This window comes from Geotrypetes seraphini, chromosome 8, assembly GCF_902459505.1.
Source record: "Geotrypetes seraphini chromosome 8, aGeoSer1.1, whole genome shotgun sequence".
In the NCBI taxonomy this organism is placed as follows: domain Eukaryota; kingdom Metazoa; phylum Chordata; class Amphibia; order Gymnophiona; family Dermophiidae; genus Geotrypetes; species Geotrypetes seraphini.
Window position 1 is genome coordinate 154595265 of NC_047091.1, and position 25606 is coordinate 154620870.

General features: G+C 42.1%; 2 protein-coding genes across 4 annotated transcripts in view; both read right to left on the reverse strand.

Moving 5' to 3' along the window:
• The window catches only part of HIP1R (huntingtin interacting protein 1 related), a 243591-nt gene extending 237659 nt beyond the window's left edge, over positions 1-5932 (reverse strand). The window contains exon 1 of the mRNA XM_033955047.1: positions 5700-5932. Coding sequence (XP_033810938.1) covers positions 5700-5792 — 93 coding nt within the window. The 5' untranslated portion in view covers positions 5793-5932. The remainder of the gene's footprint in view (positions 1-5699) is intronic.
• Positions 5933-10661: 4729 nt separating this feature from the next.
• CCDC62 (coiled-coil domain containing 62) overlaps positions 10662-25606 on the reverse strand; it is a 95386-nt gene continuing 80441 nt past the window's right edge. For all 3 annotated transcript variants that reach the window (XM_033955727.1, XM_033955728.1, XM_033955726.1), the window contains exons 10-13: positions 18556-18724; positions 17162-17293; positions 15836-15919; positions 10662-12391 (exon numbers count right to left, since the gene is read on the reverse strand). In XM_033955727.1, the coding sequence (XP_033811618.1) occupies positions 15842-15919; positions 17162-17293; positions 18556-18724 (379 nt within the window). In that variant the 3' untranslated portion in view covers positions 10662-12391; positions 15836-15841. The remainder of the gene's footprint in view (positions 12392-15835; positions 15920-17161; positions 17294-18555; positions 18725-25606) is intronic.

Sequence of the window (25606 nt, forward strand, 5' to 3'; positions counted from 1 at the left end):
CATGGTAGAACCGGTACCGAAAAGAATATTTTGCTGTATTTGCCGGTTCTTAAGAGTGCGTTTCTTGAGAGTAGCACAGCGGGTGCAGGTGTCAGCCCGATGCTCTGGACCCAAACACTGAAGGCACCAGTTGTGTGGAGTTAGAGAGATCGGGCGTGCACACCGCTGGCACTTCTTGAAGCCCGGCTGAGGGGGCATGAAGGGAAACACGGCCTCCGCGAAATCAAACCCGGAGGCTTGGATGATTACAACAGGCCCCGCCGGGGCCGGCTGCAAAAATAAAGAAAAAGACACGAAAAAGAATTTTTTTTTTTTTTTTTTGAAGAATGAAGTCGAGAGACAAAAATAGAACCAAAAGTGGATCAAAAATCGCGAGCGGGAAGGCAAAATGAGAGTTTTCAATGGCCGTTGAAAAGCACATGCGTCTTCTTCGCTCCGCGGAAACGAAGAAACTGGAGACCACGCACTCCTCCGTTGGGCGGGAAGGCACCCGCGCATGCGCGGTGCGGCCAACTAGAACTTTCTAGTTAAAAAGGTCCGTACTGGGGCTCCGTCGGTGACGTCACCCATACGTTAAGAATATGCTGCCTGCTTGTCCTGGGATAAAGTCTGTTACCTTTAATACACATGATAACTGGCTATACACTTTCTGTGCAACTGGAGTAGCTTGCTGTACACCCTGTATCATAGGCCAATTCCTCATATCTTGTTTAACTCTACACCAGTGTCTCGCAAACTTTGCGAAGCTGCAGCACACTAAACTGGTGGCCACGGATTGAGGGCATCTGGAAGTGCGTGGATGTTGACGCGATGTCATGTGCATGTGTGACATCATCATGTCAACATCTACGCATGTGCAAAGACCCTCCAGATAGGGCCCTGACCCGGCAGTGTGTGTGTGTGTGTGTGGGGGGGGGGTGTTGGAAGAGGCGCTGGCACCGGCTGACTGCCTACAGGACGTGCCTCTCGCCACAAGAGGCATGTCCTGTAGACGGTCAGCTGTCGCTAGTAAGTGATCCTTTACTTAAGACATTTTGTCCTGTATAGTACCCCTCTAACTATACCCTTCAATCCCCTTTTCCTTCAGGAACTTATCCAACCCCTTTTTGAAACCCAAAATCGTACTCTGCTCTACCACCTCCTCTGGAAGCGCATTCCAGGCATCCACCACCCTCTGAGTGAAGAAGAACTTCCTAGCATTTATTCTGAATCTGTCTCCCTTCAATTTTCTTGAGTGCACTCTTGTTCTTGTTTCCCCCACCAGTCTGAACAATCTGTCCCTCTCTACATTCTCTATACCCTTTATGATCTTGTAGGCTTCTATCATGTCCCCTCTAAGTCTCCGTTTTTCCAGGGAAAAGAGCCCCAGTTTCTCCAGCCTCTCAGCATATGGCACGATTTCCCATGCCCTTCCACCTCCTCCAGTGTATCTTTTTGAATCCCTGATGGTTCAGCAGTGTACCAGGCAGGAGCGAGCTTTCCACTCTCCTATCCCGTGCTGAGCCCCTCCCTGAATGGCCGCTTTGAGTTCTTGCGGCCCAGCGATATACCGGGCATGAGAGTGCTTTACTTGCTCCTGCCTAGCGCTGAGCTGCTCACTGAATGGTTGCTCCGAGTTCTCATGAGTCCCGCGAGAACTTGGAGCAGCCATTCAGCAAGCATCTCAGCACCAGGCAGGAGCAAGTAAAGCTCTCTCATGCCCAATACAGACCACCAGGGATTCAAAAAGGTACGCGGAGGGAGGTAAAAAAAATTGGCAGAGTTGACCGGGACAGGAGAGATCCCTCCTTTTCCAGCCCACCATTCCCAGTGGAGGCCTACAGGAAACCAGGAGAGAGGGGAGACAGGTATAGGGCAGAGATGGGGAACAGGGTGAAGAGCCTGGCAGGGAGGGAGGGGGGCTAGGTGCGGAGCCTGGCAGGGAAGAGAGTGGGGCAGGGCACACACCTCGTCTCACAACATTTTTTCCTCCTTTTTTTGGGTGGAAAAAGGGTATCTCTTCTTACACTCGGATCGACTTATATTCGAGGATATACGGTATTTCTGTTCTTATGACTGTTCCACAGTACTGTTAAATGTGTGTAATTCTGATATTGTTTTGTGTTAGTCCTATTAACAGGTTTCAATTTGCCATTTCCAAGTTTACCTCATTTATTGTACTTGTTTATATTTGGTCATTTTACGATTGTTCTGCTATTAACAAAATTTACTGTATACAGTATACTCTCATATAAACGGATCCAAATATAAACCGAGGTATCCTTTTTCCCTCCAAAAAGGGGGAAAAAAGGTTGACGAATATAAACTGAGGTTAGAAATTTGGGTTATCATGGTGAGCCAATCTATAACACACTTAAACCTCAAGAAGCTATATGCAGTTCAACACCAGAGAAAGAGAAACAGCACTTGAAAACAGTGCAAATTTACAGTAAAACTGCATTTTCTGTTCATGAAATTAAAAACATTATTTTTTCTACCTTTGTTATCTGGCCATTTTATTCATGTTTATCCCAGTTTCTGCTTTCTTCTGTCTTTTCTTTCCAGGGTCTGCAGTCTATCTGCCTCTTCTCTCTTTCCTGTCTTCACTTCCTCTCCTACATCCATTTATGACTTTAACCTTTTCCTTTCAGTTTTCCTCCATTTATTTTTCTGCATCAACATCTGCTTCTCCAGTTTGGTTTTTTTTTTGCTAACTCTTCCCTTTCTCCCCCTTCCCAGCATCTTCTCCTTCTCCCCTTTATTATTCTCTTGCCCCCTCCATCCAGCATATCCTCTTCCCTCTTTCCTCCAACACCTCATATCTCTCTCGCTCCCCTCCATCTACATCCAAGATCTCTCCCCATCACCTTTTACCCTTTATTTCTTTCAACAGAGTTGTGAGTCAGGAGCAGGCCTGACATGTGAGGCAGGCAGCTGATTTTTCCAGGCGGCGGCTATAGCAGTTCTCCATGCTGTTTGCTGGCTGCCTGGAGGGAGTGATGAGTCAGTGGTGCCTTCGGTCCTGTCTCAGACCCGCTAAACTGGCAGACAATAACGAAGCCAGACACCGCAGGGGCCTTCCCTCTTGCTACATCACTATAGGCTCTGCCGGTCTTGATCTCGCCTCTCAAAAACAGGAAGTAACTTCAGAGGGGGGCGGGATCGAGACCGGCAGAGCCTATAACAATTTAGCAAGAGGGAAATCCCCCATGGCATCTGGCTTCATTACTGTATTGCCAGCCAATTTAGCAGGGCCAAAACAGGACTGATGGCAGGACTGTTCACAATCCGATGTACCGCTGACTCCTCACTACCCCATCCTCCTGGCAGCTGGCAAACAGCATGGAGAGCTGCTATCGGGAGGAATCAGCTGCCTGCCTTGCATGTTGGGCCTACCTCTGAACCGCAACTCCATTCCCCACAGCCTGGTAGGCTTAAATTTGAATATTTTTTTAAACTACGGTAGTAAACTCAAATATAAACCAAGACCCCCATTTTTAGGACATTTTTTGGTCCCAAAATCTTGGTTTATATTCGAGTGAGTATATATGGTACGTTAAACTGTACCTGTGGTACACCACCTTGGGTGAATCTCTTCATAAAGACAGTTAATATAATAGATAAATAAAATTTTAAAAAAGACAGATCAGGTGGGTCACTTTTGGTTTCCATTTTATGACGCTCCTATTTGTGGTTAAAAGGAAATAAGGAGCACTGGGTACTATCAAATTTAGTTTAAGACCCATTACTTTATTATCAAACCTAAAGAGAAATTCCTTCAGACACCACTGTTTGCTTTCAAACCTTCCTGCTAAAAATAAAATGTCTCTATTAAACCCACTGCCCAAAGAAAATTGAATTTGCATCTAGGGATCTGGAATAGAAACATAAGGCACAAAAAAAAGCACTCAGCATCCCAAACTACCTGTTGTTCATGAAAACATAAGAGACAAAATGAAACTGGATTTACAGCCAGCCCTGCCACTGGGCATCCACCACTCTAGCCACTAGCTTAAAGAACTGCGAGTGCTCCATAGGACCATGCTGAAACACTGCTTCATCTCCTCCCTCCCTTGACAAATTTTCTCTTGAAGTGCGAGGGGGGGGGGGGGTGATGTTATAGCACTTCAGCGTAGGCCTGTGCTTACAGCGCCCTAGTAGTATTCAATCTTAAACTTGGCCAGAGCCAGGAGAGAAGAGAGAGAAAGAGAGGGGGAAGAAGAGACACTAAATTATGGAGGGGAGGGATAATGGTCCACCTATGGTCACCAGTCCTAGGGCATCTCATAGCCTTGACCAAATGTTCAATCTGATATGATTTGTACCTAAACTACAGAATTAGCAGGCTGGAATTGTCCTAGATTTGGTGAGCGAAATGATCTCATAGATTAACTGGAGAAAGCTATTGCCCATATACGAACACAACGTTAAAACCTCTCTCACAAAACTTAAATTGTAATATTAAGGCACAGGTGGCATTCGGAGGAACAGAAGGGCACATTAGCAGATAAGATCGAGAAAAGGAAAGTCTATCATTCAGCCCGATGGGAAGAGTGGCGCTCTATCCTCATATACCCAGTGAAAGATCCTCGGTCGACCGACATCAAAGTGAGACACTGAACTGACGAATGCCGACCATAACAGCAAGCGACTGCGGGGAAAAACCAAAATCGCACACAAACTGTTGATAAAATCATTAAACCGCCTCTCTACTTGTTACTTCGTCTGTCATATTACAGAGTTTGCTTTCATTCTGATCAATGAGACCCAGCAATAATTTCTGCAACAGACAGGAAAATGCTAAACCCCCAAAGCGAGCGATTGCTGTTTTATGTACTTTCACTAGTTTTATCTATTTACATCCATAACTTCTTCCCACAAACAAGTGCGATATTCTTCCTAATGATATGAAGACACGACTACAACGGCACAGAATGTTTTTATTTTACACTTTATCTATTCGATAAAGGACAGGGAATATTGGGGGGGGGGGGGGGATAAACATCTCCTGGATGCGAAATGGGTTTTATACAGAGAAGACAAAAACAAACACAAACTGTGGATACAGATGCTCTGGAGATAATTTATTAAACACTGACATATAAAAACATGAAAATTCTATTTAAAAAAGGTACAATGACAAAAAATACAGTGATAAAAATCCAACCGGACCCTACACGGTCCCTGTCTTTATCATTGTACTTTTTAAATTGAATTTTCATGTTTTTATATGTCAGTGTTTAATAAATTATCTCCAGAACATCTGTATCCACAGTTTTTTGTTTTCATCGGTGGATTGTTTTCACTGTGGATTATTGGGTCTCCCCATTTTTCTTTTTTTTACAGAGAAGAACAGTGATCAGATAAACCCAAATTTTATTCTAGCTTTTTCATCATACTCGCCTTGATCTTTCACAACTTAACTACTTGCTCTTGCCTGGCGACCCGGGCTGATTGCCTCAACCAACTAATCTCCAGCCTGGCGCTGCCAAATTACACTCTGCCAGCTGTTTTGTTGTTTTACTACAGGACGGACACAGACGTCGCATTTCCCTTCGACACTAATAAGAGAGCAACCTATTAGTACCACCCGAGAGACAGGTTCACGAACCCAAGCTGGAAACGCTTTTTTATTCCCAGAAGCTGAATGACCGAATACGTGCAAACAGAATTAATTTAAGAAATTCCGAACGGAACCAGAGAACAGACAGGTTCTTTACCTGGTTCCTGTCAAACTGCTCCCGGTCCGCTTCCAGCCCGTGGCCGGCGCGCCGACTCAGCACTCGGGCTGGCACGTTCTTGATCGTGTTCATGTTGCCGGGACTCGCTATGGGGACCTGCCGCGCGCCACCACCGGAGAAGTCGATTCGGCTCGCCTCTGAGCATGCCGGGAAAAAACTCTAGCGGCGCGCGCTCCCAACACAGCTGCTCGCAGCGAACGGCCCTGACCTGCGCGTGCGCCGCCTTCCGCGCAGGCTCCCTTCGATTCCTGGGCGCTTCCTTAGAGCGGTGTAAATGTATATGAAAAAGAATGTTTTGGTTCTGTGTGCAGAGGGGCTAGTGCCATAAGGAAGGTCACGGTGTCAAGCAAGAATACGTGTAAATAAACGGTGCAGGTAGTCACTATAGGGCAGGCAAATAGTTATGAATGAACTATAGAGGTTGGGAACTATGTTTTGTCTCTGATTTACTGTATTATGTATGTTCTCTTGTGAACCGCCAAGAACTTTAGATTGCATGGTATGAAAATAAATAAAGGGTTCTTGGTAGACTATGTGAGGCGGATCATTTTTATCAAAATTCTTTTTAATGATGAATCAAATGTGCAAAAACAGTTCAGCACTCATAAGTGCACAAATCCAACAATACATGGTGCACAAGTGGGTCATATATACATAGTAACATAGTAGATGACGGCAGATAAAGACCCAAATGGTCCATCCAGTCTGCCCAACTTGATTCAATTTAAATTTTTTCTTCTTAGCTATTTCTGGGCAAGAATCCAAAGCTTTACCTGGTACTGTGCTTGGGTTCCAACTGCCGAAATCTCTGTTAAGACTTACTCCAGCCCATCCACATCCTCCCAGCCATTGAAGCCCTCCCCAGCCCATCCTCCACCAAACGGCCATATACAGACACAAACCGTGCAAGTCTGCCCAGTACTGGCCTTAGTTCAATATTTAATATTATTTTCTGATTCTAAATCCTCTGTGTTCATCCCACGCTTCTTTGAACTCAGTCACAGTTTTACTCTCCACCACCTCTCTCGGGAACACATTCCAAGCATCCACTACCTTCTCCGTAAAGTAGAATTTCCTAACATTGCCTTTGAATCTACCACCCCTCAACCTCAAATTATGTCCTCTGGTTTTACCATTTTCCTTTCTCTGGAAAAGATTTTGTTGTACGTTAATACCCTTCAAGTATTTGAACGTCTGAATCATATCTCCCCTGTCTCTCCTTTCCTCTAGTCTAGAGTATACATATTCAGGGCTTCCAGTCTCTCCTCATATGTCTTCCTGTAACCATAAGCAGCAAAACTTATTTTTTTTGTGTGGTGGTGGTGGGGGGGCCCAAAAGCTCTGCCCTAGGCCCGCCTCAGACCTGCCCAAGCTCCTCCCCAGACCTTACCCCCATAATAATAGTATGATACTAATTGTAAACACCATTTCTTCCTTTCATTTTTCATATACACACAATATAAAGTATTAATAATACACAATGGTAACCACAAAATTAAACTACACAAAATGCATTCTTTTTCCCTTCCCCACCACTGTACAGTATTTCTTCTCTCCTCCACCCCCATGTGCAATGGCTTCCTGCAAAGGGAGTGGGGAGAGAGAGAGGGATCCTCTACTGCAGGGGTGTCCAATGTCGGTCCTCGAGGGCCGCAATCCAGTCGGGGTTTCAAGATTTCCCCAATGAATATGCATTGAAAGCAGTGCATGCACATAGATCTCATGCATATTCATTGGGGAAATCCTGAAAACCCGACTGGATTGCAGCCCTCGAGGACCGACATTGGACACCCCTGCTCTACTGCCACATCCAATATTTCTCTCTCTCTTATCCCCCAGACTGTGTGCAGCATCTTTCGCCCCTGCTCACCAGCCCCATGTCCATTTCTGCTACCACCCCTCTCCAGCTCTTCCTCCAATCCCTCCACCACCATGTCCAACATTTCTCCCTCTTGCATCCATTTCCATCTGTCCCACTGTTTCTGCTCCACCACCACATCCAACATTTCTTATCTCTCTCTACCTCATGCCTCTCCCATCACCATGTCCAATAAGTCTCTTTCTTCCTTTCCCCATGTACACCATCTTTCCCTCTCACACTCATGCTTAACACAGTTCTCCCTTTCTATTCCCTCCCCCACCTCAGCATATTTCCCCCATCCTATGTCCCAAGTTCTTGCCCTCTCCCAAGAGTGCGTACCTGTGTTCTGGCTGGCTCTAAAACATCCACTAGGTCTCCTCCACATTCTTTCCAGCTGCACTTCTTTTTTCATAAAGCCACAGGCAGCAGCAGAGTATGGCCAGAGGTCTTAGTGTGCTCCCCAGTATGACATCTCTCACCTCTCTCAGTCCCGTCCATATTGCCTCTGCCTTTTCCTAGCCGTCTTCTCTTCCATCTCTGCTTTCCCCAAGTTGTCCATCTCTCCCTCCCCTCACCCTTCTGTCCCCTCCCCAAATCTCTCTCCCTCGCCCCATCTTGCCCCCTCCACATCCATTTCTCCCTTTCCCCCCTCTGCCTTCCCTCATGTCCATCTCTCCCTTTCTTACTTCCTCTGTCCATCTCTCCCTCCCCCTTTTGTCCCCTCCCTGAATCTCCATCTCCCCATCTTGACCCCTCCACATCAATTTCTCCCTTCCCCCCATGCCTTCTCTCATGTCCATCTCTCCCTCTCTTACTTCCTCTGTCCATATCTCTCCCCTCCCCCAGTCCCATATGCTCCTCCTTTCTACACCTACCTATTGGCCAGCATGCCTGCTAGTCGGCACTCTGTAATTCACCCCTGCCAGCATCTACTCCTCCCATGTTTAACTTCATAGAAAATCGCTGCGCCGCACTAACCTCGGCATCTTCTCTCCACTGCAGCCAGCCCTAGTGGAAACAGGAAGTTATCAGAGAGGGCGGGCTGCATTGGAGAGAAGACGCCGAGGCCAACGGTGCAGCGCTTTTCTAAGAAGTTAAATGCGGCGGGCAGATGAGCAGGAGGGAGGAGGTGGAGAAGTAGGGCGGCAGGGGCACGTTAGAAAGGCACGCTGGACAGTAGCAAGCTCGCAAGAAAGGGGTCCCCCCCCCCCCACACTGGATCACCTACAGGAGGGGAAATTTTTAGGAAGGCCATGGCCGCTGTGCAACCCCCATTCCGACGCCTATGCCTGTAACCCTCCATAATTACTGCCTAGGTTCCTACCCCTTTCCCCTAAAGATACAAATGGCCAGGGTGACAGTGCTCTTAGACACCCCAGCTATATAACAGCAATGGATATCTGTAAATCCATTCAGTATTCAATTTTGTGCTCTCAGTGAAAGAGTTTGTATATAGTTATCCCACACCTGTAAAAACGTTTTTTACAGCAACCATACACCCATAATGCAAAAACTCCAAAATGTGTAGAAGAGACGCATGCAGGGGAACTACCATCTAAGCAGAACACCAGTCCTCAAAGAGGTGCCAAATGAGCACATAAGAACATAATAACCACCTTACTGGATCAGACCAAATAGTCCACCTAGCCCAGTATCCCGTCTTCACGGAGGCCAATCGAAATCACAAGCTCAAGACCACTTTATCTGAATATCCTTTCTTGTAGGTCTTCCCTTTCAAGAGCCAAGACAAAAGGGACCCAGATCAAGCATGGGAATGGAACCTTGAGTCAGATCATTTGAGAGGGGCAGAGGAAGGGGATCTGCCATAAGTAGACAAACCAGATCCCCGTACAATGAGCATCTGGGTCAATCCAGAGCCACCAGGATCACGTGGACTGTGTGACATGCAATGTGAAGAACTCTGCCCACCAACAGCAGAAAGACATACAGCAAGCCATTCGTAGGCCAATCCTGCACAAGCACATCCAGCCCCTCGGCTTGACAATCTTTGCGTCAACTGAAGAACCTCTCTGCCTTGGAGTTGAAATGTGTGACCATGAGATCCATCATTGGCCAACCCCATGACCGAACTATCAAATCGAAGGCTCAGTGATACCACTCGCCAGGATCCAGCACATGACTGAGGAAATCAGCCAGGACATTGTCCACCCCTGCTATATGGGAAGCCGCAATGTCTAGAAGGTACCCTCCCCCATTCCATGAGAAGTGTTTCCCCCTGCACTAACAGATGACTCTCATATGAATATTCATTGTAGATATCCTGAAAACCTGCCTTGCTGGGATTTTCCCCAGGACAGGTTTAGAAACCCTTGAATTAAGTCTAGGCTCCGACTGTGTCACTTTGAGATATTCACTTTCTTCATGCTGAGCCACTCCATTGTTCCTTTTGTTTTGTGGTTGGGATTGTCCTGCTGAAAGGCTAGTTGTCTCCCTAGGTTCAAAGAAGGCCAACTGGTTTTTCCATATTTCCCTCACTTTTCACAAGCCTCATAGTCCCCACTGCTTCAAAACATCCCTTTAGCAGAAGATGCCACCATCATGCTTTATTGAAATTTGGCTTTCATTAAAAGAAACCTATAAACAAACACTGAAAAGCTATAAGTGAACTCTGCAAAAATAGGTGGCTTGTATGGAAATATCTAACAGTCATTGTGGCAGGGGCCTAAATGATCTTCAAATGTATTCTTTGTACTACTGAAGCAGTACAAACTACAATTAGCATGAGCTAAACTGCCTTATCAGTAGATTGTCTGTGTGAACTTTAGTACTAGAAAAAAAAATTAATACAGCTGTTTATATAAAGGTGCAACAAATGGAAGTTCATATCCAGTTTAGGACTGCAATCTTACTTCTCTTGCAAATATGTGTTAACTCATACATTTCTTTTTTTTTCACTATTTTCAAACCTATGGATCATTGCTTATAGCAAGGGTGGGGGAAGGTATTGATATCTACAGCAAACATAAAAACACCAATAATTCACACAAGACATATAATAAGAGACTGAAATGTGCAATGACCATGTTTTATGGTTTACTGGTGCTTAATATGCCACATTTTCTAATGTGGGTCAATGTGGGTTTATATTTCTCTTTTTTTCAGGTACTCTAAAGTATTTTCCCTATCTGTCCCGGAGGGCTCACAATCTAGATATGGTACCTAGGACAACAGAGGGTTAGGTGACTTGCCCAAGGTCACAAGGAGCGATGCTGGGATTGAATTTGCAATCTCAGGATGCTAAGGCAGCAGTTCTAACCACTAGGTCACACCTCCACTTGGTATTGATCATACTGTTTAAAAAAGTTTTTCAAATGTCTTATATTAATACAGGTATGAAACAGGAATTAGATTTTTTTTTTTTTACATGTATTTTATTTACAAAATTATTTTTTCACAGAAATTCAAATTTGAGACAGCATAGGATAACATAAAAAGCTATAATGCCAAAAGAAAGGAAATGAAGCATAATGGGGTAAACCGATTATGGTTGCATCAGGGCTCTAAGAAAGCATGGGGAGGCTAACACTATGAAGGATTTTGAGCTTGACTGGGACACATATGAGAAAAGAGCTGATGCGCTAGATGAAATATATGGACAAGAGGGGAATTGGTTTAGGGCTACAACTGGCAATTTTATATAAACATCTACAACTGGGCAGACTGGATGGGCCCAGTTGCTGACATTTACCCCCTCCTTTACAAAACCGCACTAGCGCTTTTAATGCCGGCCGCCACAGTAACAGCTTGGATGCTCATAGGAATTCTATGAACATCAGAGCTGTTAATGTGGCAGCCAGCGCTAAAAATGCTAGCACGGCTTTGTAAAGGAGGGAGTTAGTAAATTGGTGAATTGAATACACTCCCATTAGAAAATTCTTGGGTTACAGTAAAATTCATTTGTTTATCTTTAAGTGAGCAACCCCAATAATATTTTTGCTAATAAGTAGTATTCCTGTTAATTTCAAGCTTATATATATATATTAGACATAGTATTTTAAAATCAATATTCCTAATATTAAACTTTGTTAAAGAAAAGTGCACAGCTGTTTAATGAACACTTCATCTCTGGGGTGGTAGTTGGGTTGCTGATTCACAGTTCATAATCTTTTGTCTCATTTTTGTGATAGATATAGCCTGACTTCAGCAGCCAGAGATTAATTATTCTTTTACATTTGTAGGCAGTAGCTTAGTAAGGAAAGGGGGGGTGGAGCAAACCAGGCACTGTCTTGATGGCGCTGACAGTACCTCTCCTTCCCATCCCTTCGGCGACTGGGGGTGTGTGTCTCTTTAGTGCACCCCCCCCATACCTGTTTGAGTCTTGTAGTCTTCACTGGCAGTGAGCAACATCGGTCTCAGCCCTCCCACTGATGTCACTTCCTGTATGCAGGACTAGAAGTGACATCAGAGGGAAGTCTCAGCCAATGCAAGCAGCAGATAAGAGACCCTGCTCGCTGCCAGTGAAAACTAGAAAAGATGATGAGATATGGTGGGGGATCGGGGTGGGGGGGTGGGAGAGCATGAATCTAAGAAACTTGTACACATGCTGCCGGAGAGGGGCACATTGCCACAGGCGCAAACTTCCCTCACTATGCCATTGTTTGCAGGGCTTGGTTAACATGCAGCCATATGATCTGTCTGGCACAAGGGTAAAATAATACAGCAGAGGTATCATACAGAAAACAAACCCCAGTATTTTTTTAAGATTGTAGCTTATAAGTAACAGCACTCCAATTTTCAGGTCATGTGTTTTGCAATCGTGTGTTTCATGTCTTGATCACATACTAGTAACCTATTAAATGGAAAAATAAAAGGCCAAGATTACTACCATCTCAGTGTTATTAAAGGACTATTTTAAAATCATTTTTACTAAGTTCAGCATTCTCCCAGCCAGAACAGGAAGAGCAGCACTGCTTTTTGCATATTAAAGGATGTGAAGGTTAAATAACATTTCCATCATTTTTACTGCTTTGGATGCAATAACCAAGTCCCATTATGGACATCAGCAAAGATTCTATCTGTTAAGATTCTTTCCTAACCAGAGAGTTAAAGCTACAAACACAGTTATGGTATTGCACTAAGACAACATGCCACTGCTTTCTAAACTGGAATTAAAGAGCAGAGGCATTAATTCCAGGGTTCATGAACAAAATCAATCTTCCTTATTTTAATTGCAAGGGGGGCTGGCCACTTAGATAGTTGCAGTCATGCATTGTTACTGTTTCAGTAGTCATGTGTTTTCAGAGTAGGGACGAAACAAGATTAATGCCTGCCTATAAACCTTACTGTATTTATTTATTTCTAAAATTTCTTAACTGCCTATAACTAAGTGGTTTACAATTTAAAACATTCACAATGGTTCAGAGGATAATATACATAACAATACTTTCAATACAATAATTCAGAAGACAACAAACAATACTTTCAATAGACTACGTTTAACTCACTAAAAATTGCAAAAAAAAACCTACAATAAAATAAGGTTAATGCCTATAAGGTTAAATACCTGCCTATAAACCTTACTATATCATTCTGGTCATTTGCAGTTTGCCATCTTTTTCATGTCCCTCCTTCTGAGACTTTAGACATGTGGTTCCCATATCTGTCCTGGGTACCTCAGCCAATCAGAATCAGAATTTCAGGCTATCTGCAAAACACATGCATGACAAAAATGTGCATGCAAAACTAACTATTTACTGCAGATAGCATGAAAACTTCCCCCACTATCCCACATTCTAAATTGCATTGTTTTGTCTCCCCAAAACAACTACCTTGCCGAGAGCTACCCTTGTTCTCACTGCTCCCCCCCAAGACAGCTGCCCTTGCCAACACTGCCTTCCCTGGAGAGCTGCCTTGCCGCTGTTGCCACTTGCCTCCACCTGCAGCTGCCTCTGCCACCACCTGACATGGTCAACTATACTCTCCCCATCCTCTCTCTCCTCCCTCCCACTCCTCCATGGTCTGGTTCGGTCAGGTCTCTCTCTTCCCTTTTACAGCTGCCGGCAGTGCTAACAGTTAAAGCAGAACATTGCCTACACGCTAGGCAGCTTCAGTCCCTGCTACACCAGAATGGGAAGTTACATCAGCTGTTCTAGTGTACCAGGGACTAAAGAGATTGTGAGAGACTGCCTAGGTTGCAGGCAGTGCTCTGCTTTTATCTGACCAGGGAGAGGGGGAGAGAGAGAGGGGGGAGAGAGAGAGAGAGAGATCCAATCATGGGGGGAGAGAAATGGAAAGATATCTGACCGGAGGTGGAGGGAGAGGAGCATAGGAAGATTTGCTGGGAGAAAAAGGTGCAGACGGGGGTGAGGTAGGTTGATGTTTGAGATGGCCAGATTCTGGAAATAGGGATGAAAAAAACAAGGGATATGGTGACAGAGGAGGAAAGGAGAGAAATAATGAGCACAGAGTGGTAGGGAGAGAGAGGGGAGGAAAGAAAGATGATGGTGACCAATGTGCCCATGAATAGCAAGGAAAAGAAGAGATGGAAACTAGACATTTGAAAACAAGGAAGAAAATGGAAGAAAGGTTGATCATGAAAGATAGAAATAGAGAGGAAGAGGAGAAAAGAAGAAAGATGAATATACAGCACAGAGAAGCAAAACCAAAAATGTGGAATTAGATGATTAGAAAGATAAAATCACAGACAACAAAGGTAAGATTATTCTATTTTTAGTTTGTTAAGAGGAGTAACTCTATTTTAACTGACTTCATTGTTTATAACTTCTGTTTAAATGACTTCCGGTCAGCTAACTCTGTTTAACTGACTTCCTTACTTCCACGACTTCTTCATTTGTAACTTTGTTTAACTGATGTGAACTGCCTAGAACTCTTTGGGTATGGCGGTATACAAAATAAAAGTTATTATTATTATTATAATGGGATTTGATATACTGCCTTTCTATGGGACAATTGAATTGAAATGTGTCAGTTTTGAGAATTTACGTCTGATATGTATATATTGCACTAAAAGGGAGGAAATGCGAGGGGGCACTTTATGCGATTACTCATGTGATTAAAAATGTTAATCAATGTACAGCCCTAATAGAAAGATATCAGTAAAATAATAATTACAAAATATAATACCAATGATACAATATGTTTCTTAAACAAGCCTCATCGTTTCAAATGCAGTGCTAATACATTTTAAAGTCACTAGGTCCCTTTCAGTGTTAAAAAATTGCTCCCAAAGCAGTACAGGCCACAGAGGTTCTTAAACCTGTCATGGAGAACCCCCAGCTAGTTGGGTTTTCAAACTATATATCCCTAATGAATAAGCATGAGGCAGATTTGCATGCTTGTCACCTCTATTATATGCAAATCTCTCTTATACATATTCATTAGGGATATCTTGAAAACCCAACTGGCTGGGGTTCTCCCAGGACAGGTATAAGAACCAGTGGCACAGGGCATTACCATGTGTAAGGTCCTTCATTCTAAACCTGGAAGTTGTCAATGCTAAGGTCAATGAGGGAATAATATGAAAGAAGCATTCACAGTCACAGGGTGTCATGAGAGTGACCACCAGTGGCCATACTCAGGATTCTGAAAGGAGCCCTGGTGCATGGCCCTAGCCTAGATGTCATCACTGCAATAACTAAACTAGGCATGCATTGTTTGTTTGTTTGTTTGTTTTTGGAGGAGTACTAAGGATAGGAACAGGGGGAAAAACTCTAGGTAGTTATGAATGGAGGCTCAGTGTCAGATCTCAGTCCTGGGTTCAAATAAGCTGAAAGTACAAAAAGGAGGAAGGGGGACAATATACAACTTTTTCCATTCAAAGTGGTGTGCATATTTTAGATAGGTACTTATTTTGTACCTGGAGCAATGAAGTCTTACATGACTTGCACAGAGTCACAAGAAGCTGCAGGGAGAATCAAATTCATAACCTCAGGGTGCTGAGGCAGCTGTTCTAACCACTAGGCTACTCCTCCACTCAAAAAGTAACAGGAAGAAAAAAAAACCCCAAGTGTATTTTTAATGAGAAAAAATGCTAGGGACAAAAGCTGAACAAAATCTGGCAAATAAGAAAAATTTTCAATTAAAATAAAGACCATTAATAGTGATATTCTCAAATCACTTTGTTCTAAAATGACAAAAAGCTGTATATTTTGGTACGAAATGGAACACAGCTACTAGGTAGATTTTACATAGATTCATATCTTAAATGATAAATATTATAAACATATCCTAAACTGTGACTGAGAAAAGAAAGAGTGCTCAACAGATGACATACGTCAGTTCACAATGAAACCGCTAAAGGTCTGGTCTCGTCCTTTCTAACATCTGGCAGCTCTATTTTATTAGAAGCTTCTGGTGTCTATGACATAAACAGAAGAAAAAGAAAAATAACTACACAATTGTCACAATAAAAATATACAATGGCTGTGACTAAAGTCAGACTAAATTACTATTTGTTCACAGACTGAAGAAAATCCATATATTCTGTGATTTTAAATTTTGTCCCATTAGTTCTGGCAGTGATGAAATCCCAAAGTCCTGCTCTAGGAAAGAAAATGCTCTTAGGTGGCCCAGTTCAGTAGCACCTTTATGTTTATTTCTACTTACTGTCTATAAAAATAAAAAAGTGTGATTCTGAAGATTTAAAGACACAAACTTCTTCCTTTACTAGGACTGTCAGAGATGTCAATTATTGAACATTCCAGGGAGTTAAGTACTAGATAAGTTAAGAAGCCCATCAATTTATTCTTGAGACAAGGACAAAACAGTAACAGAGATCTGATTAGCAGCTTTGCTCCAGAAAGCATTTCAACATGTTCCTCCATTACATTACATAGTACAAACATGTGGGATCTCTCGGAGTGAGAAAGAGACAATGGTTACTGCGGGTGGGCAGACTAGATGGGCCATTTGGCCTTTATCTGCTATCATGTTTCTATAACCATAAAGCTCTATGACCTCACAATGCAAGTGTTAAGAGCCTTAGCCAATAGGAAAGAGGAGGAGATAGTGGATGCTGCAGATAGGCAGACTAGATGGGCCATTTGGCTTTTATCTGCCATCATGTTTCTATTCTGGAAGAACCAACAAGTTGTCTGAAGCAGAAATACGAGGAGGAGCGCTGCAGCACTCCTACTCATAGATATTAGCACTTGCTGCATTATTTGTAGCTTTCAAGTATCAACAGCAGCTTGTCAGATTGTTTCTTTGATTGAAGCAGAAATATGACAGAGATGCCAGTAGCACCTTTACAGATTGATTTATTGAAGCATAAGGCATTGAGAATAAGTGGATTTGTTCTCAAAAACTCATGCTTCAATACAACATTTAATCATATAATCATAAATTTTGTCCAGTTTCACTCAAGCAAGGCTTGAGTTAAAGGTTTAAGTTGAGGGAGTACAAGCTGTCATTTGTACAAAAAATGGGAGTGAAGATTATGTTGAACTAAGTAGAACATTTAATCCATGATCTTATGGGTTAAGAATGGTGTCAAACTGAATTATGAGATGTAGTCAGCCAAGTTATCTGTCTGGCAAACTTTTCTAAAGATTCACGATCCTGGATATTTAGATCATAAAGTGTATGAATAATTAAGTACCATTCTATCACCGCTGCCACCGGAACTTCCCCCAGAACCAATGGGCAGTAAGGTGCTAAGCTCCAGGTCAGAAACCATCTGTCGAGACTCAGCCAGCAAACGCTGCAACTTGACTGTTGGTGAACAGGTTTCCTGGGACATTGGAAGGAAAAGAAAGAAAAATTTCATCTTACTCTTACAATGGGCCAAATGAGTAAATTTGATGAAAATAAACACACAGTTTCCTAGATAAAAATCTCTCTTTAAATTTGGATCTTTCAGAACAGATTCGCTACTACCATTCTAATTTCTGCTGAAGTCAGGCTCATTCTTTTCCAAATATTTATCATCATCATTGAAAGACCATTATTTATCACTGGTTTACCTCTTATTAAAAGGGGAAAGGGGGTTTTAGACTTAGCGCATACCTTCCTTAAGTAGTAGCATTCAGGTAACAAGAGATATTCTTGTGCTGTATACATCTGAGAATCCCTATGTTTATCAGGTCACTTTATTCACAAGGTACCTAGTACTTGTATTATCCTGTGCTGAAGAACTCTTAAGCTTAGCACATTCATACCTATAGTGTCACTTTAAGCTTCAAAGAAGCTTCATGATTGTCCACACCAAAAATGTGCGAGTGCCTGCCCAACGTCGGCTTGTGGTACCTCCGTTCTTCTTTCTCCGTGGAGCGAAGAAGTTCTACTTGGACTTAGTCCAAGCGTTTTTTCTGCCTTCCCAGTGCGTTTGCTCTTTAAAACCCGTCGGGTTTACTTTATTTTCTCTAAATACTTTTACAAAACAAGGTTGACCTTCGTTACGTTTTTTTTTTTCTTTTTGCCTCAGTTCGGCCTACCAAGTTTAACAAGAAATTTAATGTTTGTTTGTTACTCTACTTCAAGCACCTACATTCTCGTAACAGCACACAACTCAGCAAGACCGCTACATATTGTCAAAAACACAGCTATGAGAGACACCGATGTACCAAGGTTATGAAACCTTACAGAGTTGTTTGTACATTGCTGCCAACATAATCGCTTGGAAACATGCTTACAAGCAAAATATTATTTTAAAAAACTACTCCCAAACCAAAAAAAAGTCTATATAGATATGAAAGACTCATTAAAATATATTCTAATCAGTTGGAAATCCTGAATTATGATCTACAGGATTATTATTATTTTTTTTATTTTTATTCTTTATTCATTTTATAACTTACATCAAATGCACATTAAGTATCAAACAATTATAATACAACATCACTTGAAAAATCTTCAACATCATACACCAGGATTATGTTACAGGATTATTTTTAAGTAAACATCCTACCGAGATAAATTTAGGCACATGTCAAACATGAAACAAATTACAGTCTGTATATAACACAGATATTTTTGGTTGCACAGAATACTCACTTGGCTAGTGGCAGTCTTGAAGTCTCTGTGTGTGGACTGCATCAGTGGACAAACATTCAGGTCCAAAGAGAAATCTGTACTGTCTTCCTGTTCCTTTTTCTTTTGTAAAGATGAGTTACAACACAAGGGAGCACCTAAACTAAGAGAAGCCAGGTCTAAAGAGTCTGCACTAAAACAAAATCAAAGAAAATACATTAAAAACTGTGAAAAACAATATTTCAAAACGCTTTTCTAATTCATTTTAACTTTTCACCACCTCGCTTCTCACATCATGAGGTAAGAGGTACTTTATTTTCCTGAATTGGTTATTGGAATTATGCTGTTAAATTATCTATGCACTCCCCATGTTAAGCCACCGTCTAAACAACATTTCATTTCCTTTTATTTATTTATTTTTTGTTTCAATACACTTTTAATTAATTTTTTCTGCAAGACAGAACCTACAACTCTGGTCAACTTGCAAAGTTCACCAACATAGTCCAACAGTACATATATTGATATCCTAATTTGTCTTATAAAACTTCTTCCACCACCTTCCCTCTTATTTTTTTACTTACTTATGTAAAACATAGGGCTCCTTTTACAAAAGTGCGCCAGCGGTTTTAGCACACGCACCGGATTAGCACGCGCTAGCCGAAAATCTACTGCCTGCTCAAAAGGAGGCGGTAGCGGCTAGTGCGTGGGGCAATTTAGCGTGCGCTATTCCGCGTGTTAAGGCCCTAGCGCGCCTTTGTAAAAGGAGCCCATAGTTTCAATACTTTTTAGGTGTCAGGTCAAAAGCACGCCGGGACAAAGGCGTGCCCAGACAATTGAGCGCAGCGCGCACCGCCGCTCCGCTCTAAATTACTGTTTTTAGTGCTCCGACGGGGGGGGGGGGCGTGGGTAGACTTCGCGCCGCGTTGTGGGGGCGTTGTGGGGGGTTGTAACCTCCCACATTTTACTGAAAACTTCACTTTTTCCCTGTTTTTAGGGAAAAAGTTCAGTTTACAGTAAAATGTGGAGGGTTACAACCCCCCAAACCCCCCATAACGCCAGCGCAATGTCTATTAAGTAAACTGTGGGGGTTCCCCAACTAAACCCCCCGTCGGAGCACCTAAAAACTGTAATTTAGAGCGGTGCGCGCTGCGCTCAATTGTCGGCGTGCGCTTTTGTCTTTCGCGCCGTTGTCTATGAACCACTTTTTATGTGCTGAAGGTTCTGATGCCTATTTTTAGCCCAGTTCAATAAAACTGAGATGATTCTCAGATGGTAAATTGTTTGTCTTGCACTTTGAGGGGAGGGTAATGGGGTAGTATGTGACCCCTTTCTCTTATAACTTTTTATGATTAGACAGACTAAATCAAACTTTGTAGGGAGTTATATCTGACTTTTCAAAGTTTATAACTTATTGGGGGATAGGAGAATAAATGCATGATTTGACTTAGTGCAAGCTAAACAGCAGAACTGTGCATTTTATTCTAACACTCATTATATTGAAGTAGCATAGGCTACAAATAAGGAGATACAAAGAACACAAAACATTTCAGTATTAAGTAAATCGAGTAACACAGTTGTAACTGAACATTGCAAGCTGTGTTATTTCATGAAAAATAAAGCCAGCTCAAAGCTGGCATTAAATTTTTCCTGCCTAGTGCCAATTGACTTAAGCTTCAATTTTATTATAAGCAACCACAGATTTAGTGGCTCAGAAACTCAGTCGATACAGGAGGCAGCAAAGTTAGCACCTTTTGAAAAGAAGTACATTGGAGGAGTTTGGACCCAGGCTATGTAGAATGTCAAACTTTCTACTTGTTTTATCTTTCAATAACTCAAAGAAAGTTTTCATGTTTGTTTTTGTATTAGATGCTTCTGTACAGGATTTGTTTTTTTTCTTGTTTTTTATATACTAAATCATTTTAAATACAAAATAAAAATTAAATAATTTAAAAATAAATTGGTCAACTATTCTAGATATTTTTAAAATAAATCTGTCCCATATGTGGAATTTAATAACCACATATAGGTAACAGACTTTTAAAATATTACTTATGTAACCCCCCAACTTGGTGATGGAATCTAAGTGGCTGCGTAGTCACAGCCCAGGAAAGTGGGACGAAAGGGCACACAAATAATTTATTTGTTCAGGACCAGAGCTGGGCTCAGGAATATCCTGGCAAGCACAACACTAGATTTAAAGCTCTATGAATAACAGTCCACACCAGTTGTCAACTTGAACCAAACTTTACTTTTGTTCCAATTGATGAAACCAAGAATTTCACTAACAGCTCCTCTAGAAGTGGCCAACTTATGTACATCAGTCCTCTGCTTCTTCTCTCCAATACAAAAATATATGTTATAAAGCAGATTATTCTTTCCTCTTTAAAGATATTATAATTCTGTTTCAGTATCTTGATGGAATAATAGTAGCTAGCAAGATGACAGTCCAGAATAGTCAGGCATTTACATTTTGCAACCTGTTTTTGGCTTACTGGAAAAGGTAAATGAAATTCCCCTCTGCCCAAGACATAACCAGTCCCTTAGCTGGTACAGGGCTGTAGCCTAAATGGTAAACATGGTTCCAACTTATCTTTCTCTCTCTCTCACTCCTTCACATGGATTTATTGGGATGCAGTGGTTCCCAGACCACCACACACTGCCAATCAGCTTTCTAAGTTTTTCTGGCACATATTCTGCTGTCAGAGGATCCGTCCAATAGTGCACCCAATGACGCTTTCATCTGCCTGACTTCCAGATTAATGTGCTAAGGACCCCTGAGGAAGGCATTTTATTGCCGAAACACTGACTGTGTAGGGTCTGTTGATCCTCTCTACATATAGTACAATGTTTATGTTTTATCACTGTTGACATCTGTCTGATTTTTATAATATGTATTATTGACTTATTTTGCTACACCAATACACTCCTGTAAGTCCAGAACCTGCATCCACTTTTTTTTTTTTGCTTCATTCATTGATTTTTGTGGTACCAAGGTCCTATGCTGTGGGTAGTAGGACCGCTACTAGGGCATAGACCACCCCACAGTATCTTTTGTTTATCAGTCGGAAACAAAAGTTCACCAAAAGGCTAATTTGGATGTTCTATGATTGCTTAAAAAATGGAACAAAATGCTTATTGGCTGGAAACCTATATTAGAAAAATGCTGTATAGAAATAGGTCCTTAGGCACAAAACCCAAAACTTGGAACAGCAGGAATAAATTCATACAGCTACTCTACCAAATTTCTCCCAATGTTACACTAAGAATTAGAATTTGGACTGCATTCAAGCGATTTAGCATTCCTATTTACTGCTCACAAGTATTTATGCTATCATTTTAGGATGAACAGTATACCTGGGCCAACAAGGAAAACCCAAATCAAGAGGGCATTTTTTTTAAAAAAATATTAAAAACCAAACCAGGCAGAAGGAAAAACAAAAAAAAAAGACAATACAGAACACAAGGTAGATAGCTGACTTTTCCCTGATCCTATGTGTTTTGCCAATAAACCATCTCTCTACTAAATCAACAAGTAAATCAACAATTTTAAGATAATCTATTGCTCGTTGTCTTAGAAGAGATAAAAACATAAGAACTGCAATACTGGGACAGACCAAAGATCCATCAAGCCCAGTATCCTGTTTCCAACAGTGGCCAACCCAGGTCACAAGTAAATGGCAAGATTCCAAAGAGTTTTAAATCTACTACCATGTTTCCCCAAAAATAAGACCTAGCCCGAAAATAAGCCCTAGTTGAAGCACTAGATTCGCCAGCAGCAGCGCTTCCCCTGCTCCCCCCCACCAGCAGCCGAACCCCCGCTGACCCTTCCATCTCTCCCTCCCATCCAAACCCTGCCGACTGCAATACCAATATACCTTCTTCCAAACGGCAGCGTCAGCAGCAATCTAAACAGGCTGCTTCGTGGCCTTCTCCCGCCGGGGCATTCCTCTGCTCATCACTGATGATGTCATCAGCAATGCGGCACAGAATGCCCCGGCAGGAGAAGGCCATGAAGCAGCCTGTTTAAATTGCTGCCGACGCTGCCGTTTGGAAGGTATATCGGTCGGCGGGGTTCGGACGGGAGGGAAAGATGGAGGGTCAGTGAGGGTTCGGCTGCGCAGCAGGGGGGGAGGATTGGAGGGATAGAAAGATGCTGCAAGGGGGGATGGGAGGGAGGGATAGAAGCTGTGCAAGGGTGCTGCTGCACAAGGGATGGGAGGGGTAGAAAGATATTGTGCAAAGGTTCTGCTGCACGGGGGGATGGGTGGGAAGGATAGAAAGATGCTGTAGAGGGAAGGCATAAGGGGATGGGGGGGGAGGAAAGATGCTGCACATGTGGGGGAGAGAAAGGAAAGATGAAGAATTGGGGTGGAGGAGAGGAAGGGAAAGATGATTATTGTACATGAAAACATAAGACCTAGGGCGTTTTTTGGGCCCAAAATTAATATAAGACAGTGTCTTATTTTCGAGGAAACATGGTACTTAATAGCTTCATCGTCCTAGTATTTTTGGAAAGAGTAAACAAGCGATTCACAGCTACCCTTTTCCATTCCATACTCAGTATTTTATAGACCTTTATCATATCTCCCTTATGCTGTCTCTTCTCCAAGCTGAAGAGCCCTAACTGCTTTAGCATTTCCTCATAGGGAAGTCATCTCATCTTTTAATATTTTTGTCACCCTTCTCTGTACCTTTTCTAATTCTGCTATATCTGTTTTTCCAGATATGGCGACCAGAACTGCACACAGCATTTGAGTTGTGGCTGCACCACAGAGTAAACCAAAGGAATTAAAACATTTTCATCTTTGGTTTCCATTCCTTTCCCGATAATTCCTAACATTCTATTTGCTTTCTTAGTTGCTGCATACTGAACCTAGTGTTTCATCATATCCTCAACAATGACACCTAGAACTTTTTCCTGGGAACTGACTCCTAACGTGGAACCCTGAATCACATAGCTGTAGTTCGGGTTCCTCTTTCCTACATGCATCACTTTGCACTTGCAATTTTTCACAATCCTCTTGCAATTTGACAACTTTATGTCATCAGCAAATTTAGGGAAAGAGAAAGGGAATTGGGATATGTATAGCGCCTATTTGAGGCTTTGGTATTTCAAAATGATGGGCACTGGAGTATTAAGTGACTTGCCCAGGGTCACAAGGAGCAGCACTTGGATTTGATCTCATAACCTCTGGGTGCAAAGGCATCAGCTCTACCAGTGAGCCACACCTTCCCTCACTAGATATTCTCTAGACCTTTGATATGTTAAGGTCCCAGCACAGACCCCTGAGGAACCCCACTATTTACCTTTCACCATTGAGAATACTGACCATTTAACCCTACTCTCTGTTTTATACCTTTTAACCAGTTCCTAATCCATAATAGGACATAGGATGGAGTGGCCTAGTGGTTAGAGCTATACCCTGAGGCTGTGGGTTTAAGCCCAGCGTTGCTCCTTGTGACTCTGGGCAAATTACTTAATCCTCCATTACCCCAGGTATGCTAGTTAAGATTGTGAGCCCACCGGGACAGATGGAAAAAAAATGCTTGAGTACCTAAATGTAAAATTGTTTGGACAACCTCCATTAATAAACTTGAACATTACTTCCTATCCCATGACTTTCTAATTTTTTCAGGAGTCTTTCATAAGGTACTTTATCAAATGCCTTTTGAAAACCCAAATACATAATATCGACCAGCTCACCTTCATCCACGTTTATTCACCCCTTCAAATAAATGTAGTAGATTGATAAGGCAAGATCTCCCTTGACTAAAACTATGATGGCTTTAACTCATTAATCCGTGCTTATGTATATGCTCTGTCATTTTGTTCTTTATAATAGTCTATCATTTTGCCCAGAACCAACGACAGACTCACTGATCTATAATTTCCTAGATCACCTCTGGAACCCATTTAAAAATTAGCAGTAAAGCACCTCACCAGCTAATCTCATTCAGTTCTGTGAAAGCAATAAGAGCTAAGCTCCTAAATTTCTTGAACATTCAACAAACTTACTTTGCTTTCATTTAACATACATTTTGGACAGCTCAGATTCCATTAAGTTGTTCTCCGGTCTGTTTCTTTTCTCGCAAAATAAATTGTTGCCAATATATGCAAGTCTTCTCATAACCCACCTCTAAAATGTCACATTTGCATCCTCTATCTCCAATAGATTTAATTTTCTCTCTTATTTCGACTTCATTAGAAGAAATAGCTTTTGAGCTATCTGTAAAGGCTTGAGTTATGCTAAGCTGACCATCACTAATAAGTATCTGCACATAATGGTTTAAACATGTACCCATCTCTCTCTGAAAAATAGTTAACTAAGCAAAATAAGCTTCTGTATTGATTTTATTTTAGAAATATAGAATAATAATAATGGCAAGGCAGGCAGATTTATATTTTTGGATAAAAGTACACACAGCATTTTTATCATTTTTAACACAGATTAATCCTTTCGTAATATACATTAGAATATCGATTAATAGAATAGCGGCTGGCTCATGGTGAATTATACATTGCTTTAATTTCAGTTTATGGATGACCTTTAAATATGAGAGCCTTGTAAGTCAGTGCAATCTTTAGAATAACCAAAGACATGGGGCAGTGTTTCTCAACTCGGGCCTGGAGTACCCTCTTGCCAGTTAGGTTTCAGAATATCCACAGTGAATATACATGAAAGAAATTTGCATATAATGGAGGCAGTATATGCAAATCAAGTTTATGCATATTCATTGTGGATACCCTGAAAACCTGACTGGCAAAGGGGTACTCCAGGACAGAATTGAGAAAAAAGTAGGGGGGGGGTTGATGAAGACGGCTATTGCGAGCCTAACTGCGCTTACCACAGGGAATATGTACGTCTTACTGGCTGCACAATGCAGAGATGAATTAAGTAGTTAGTTAACTCATGAGGTACACATGGCCACACACTACATTAAAATGAATAGTAATGGAAGAATGAGTTGGGATAAGAATATAAGAATTGCCGCTGCTGGGTCAGACTAGTGTTCCATCGTGCCAAGCAGTCTACTCCTACAGTGGCCCCTAGGTCAAAGACCAGTGCCCTAACTG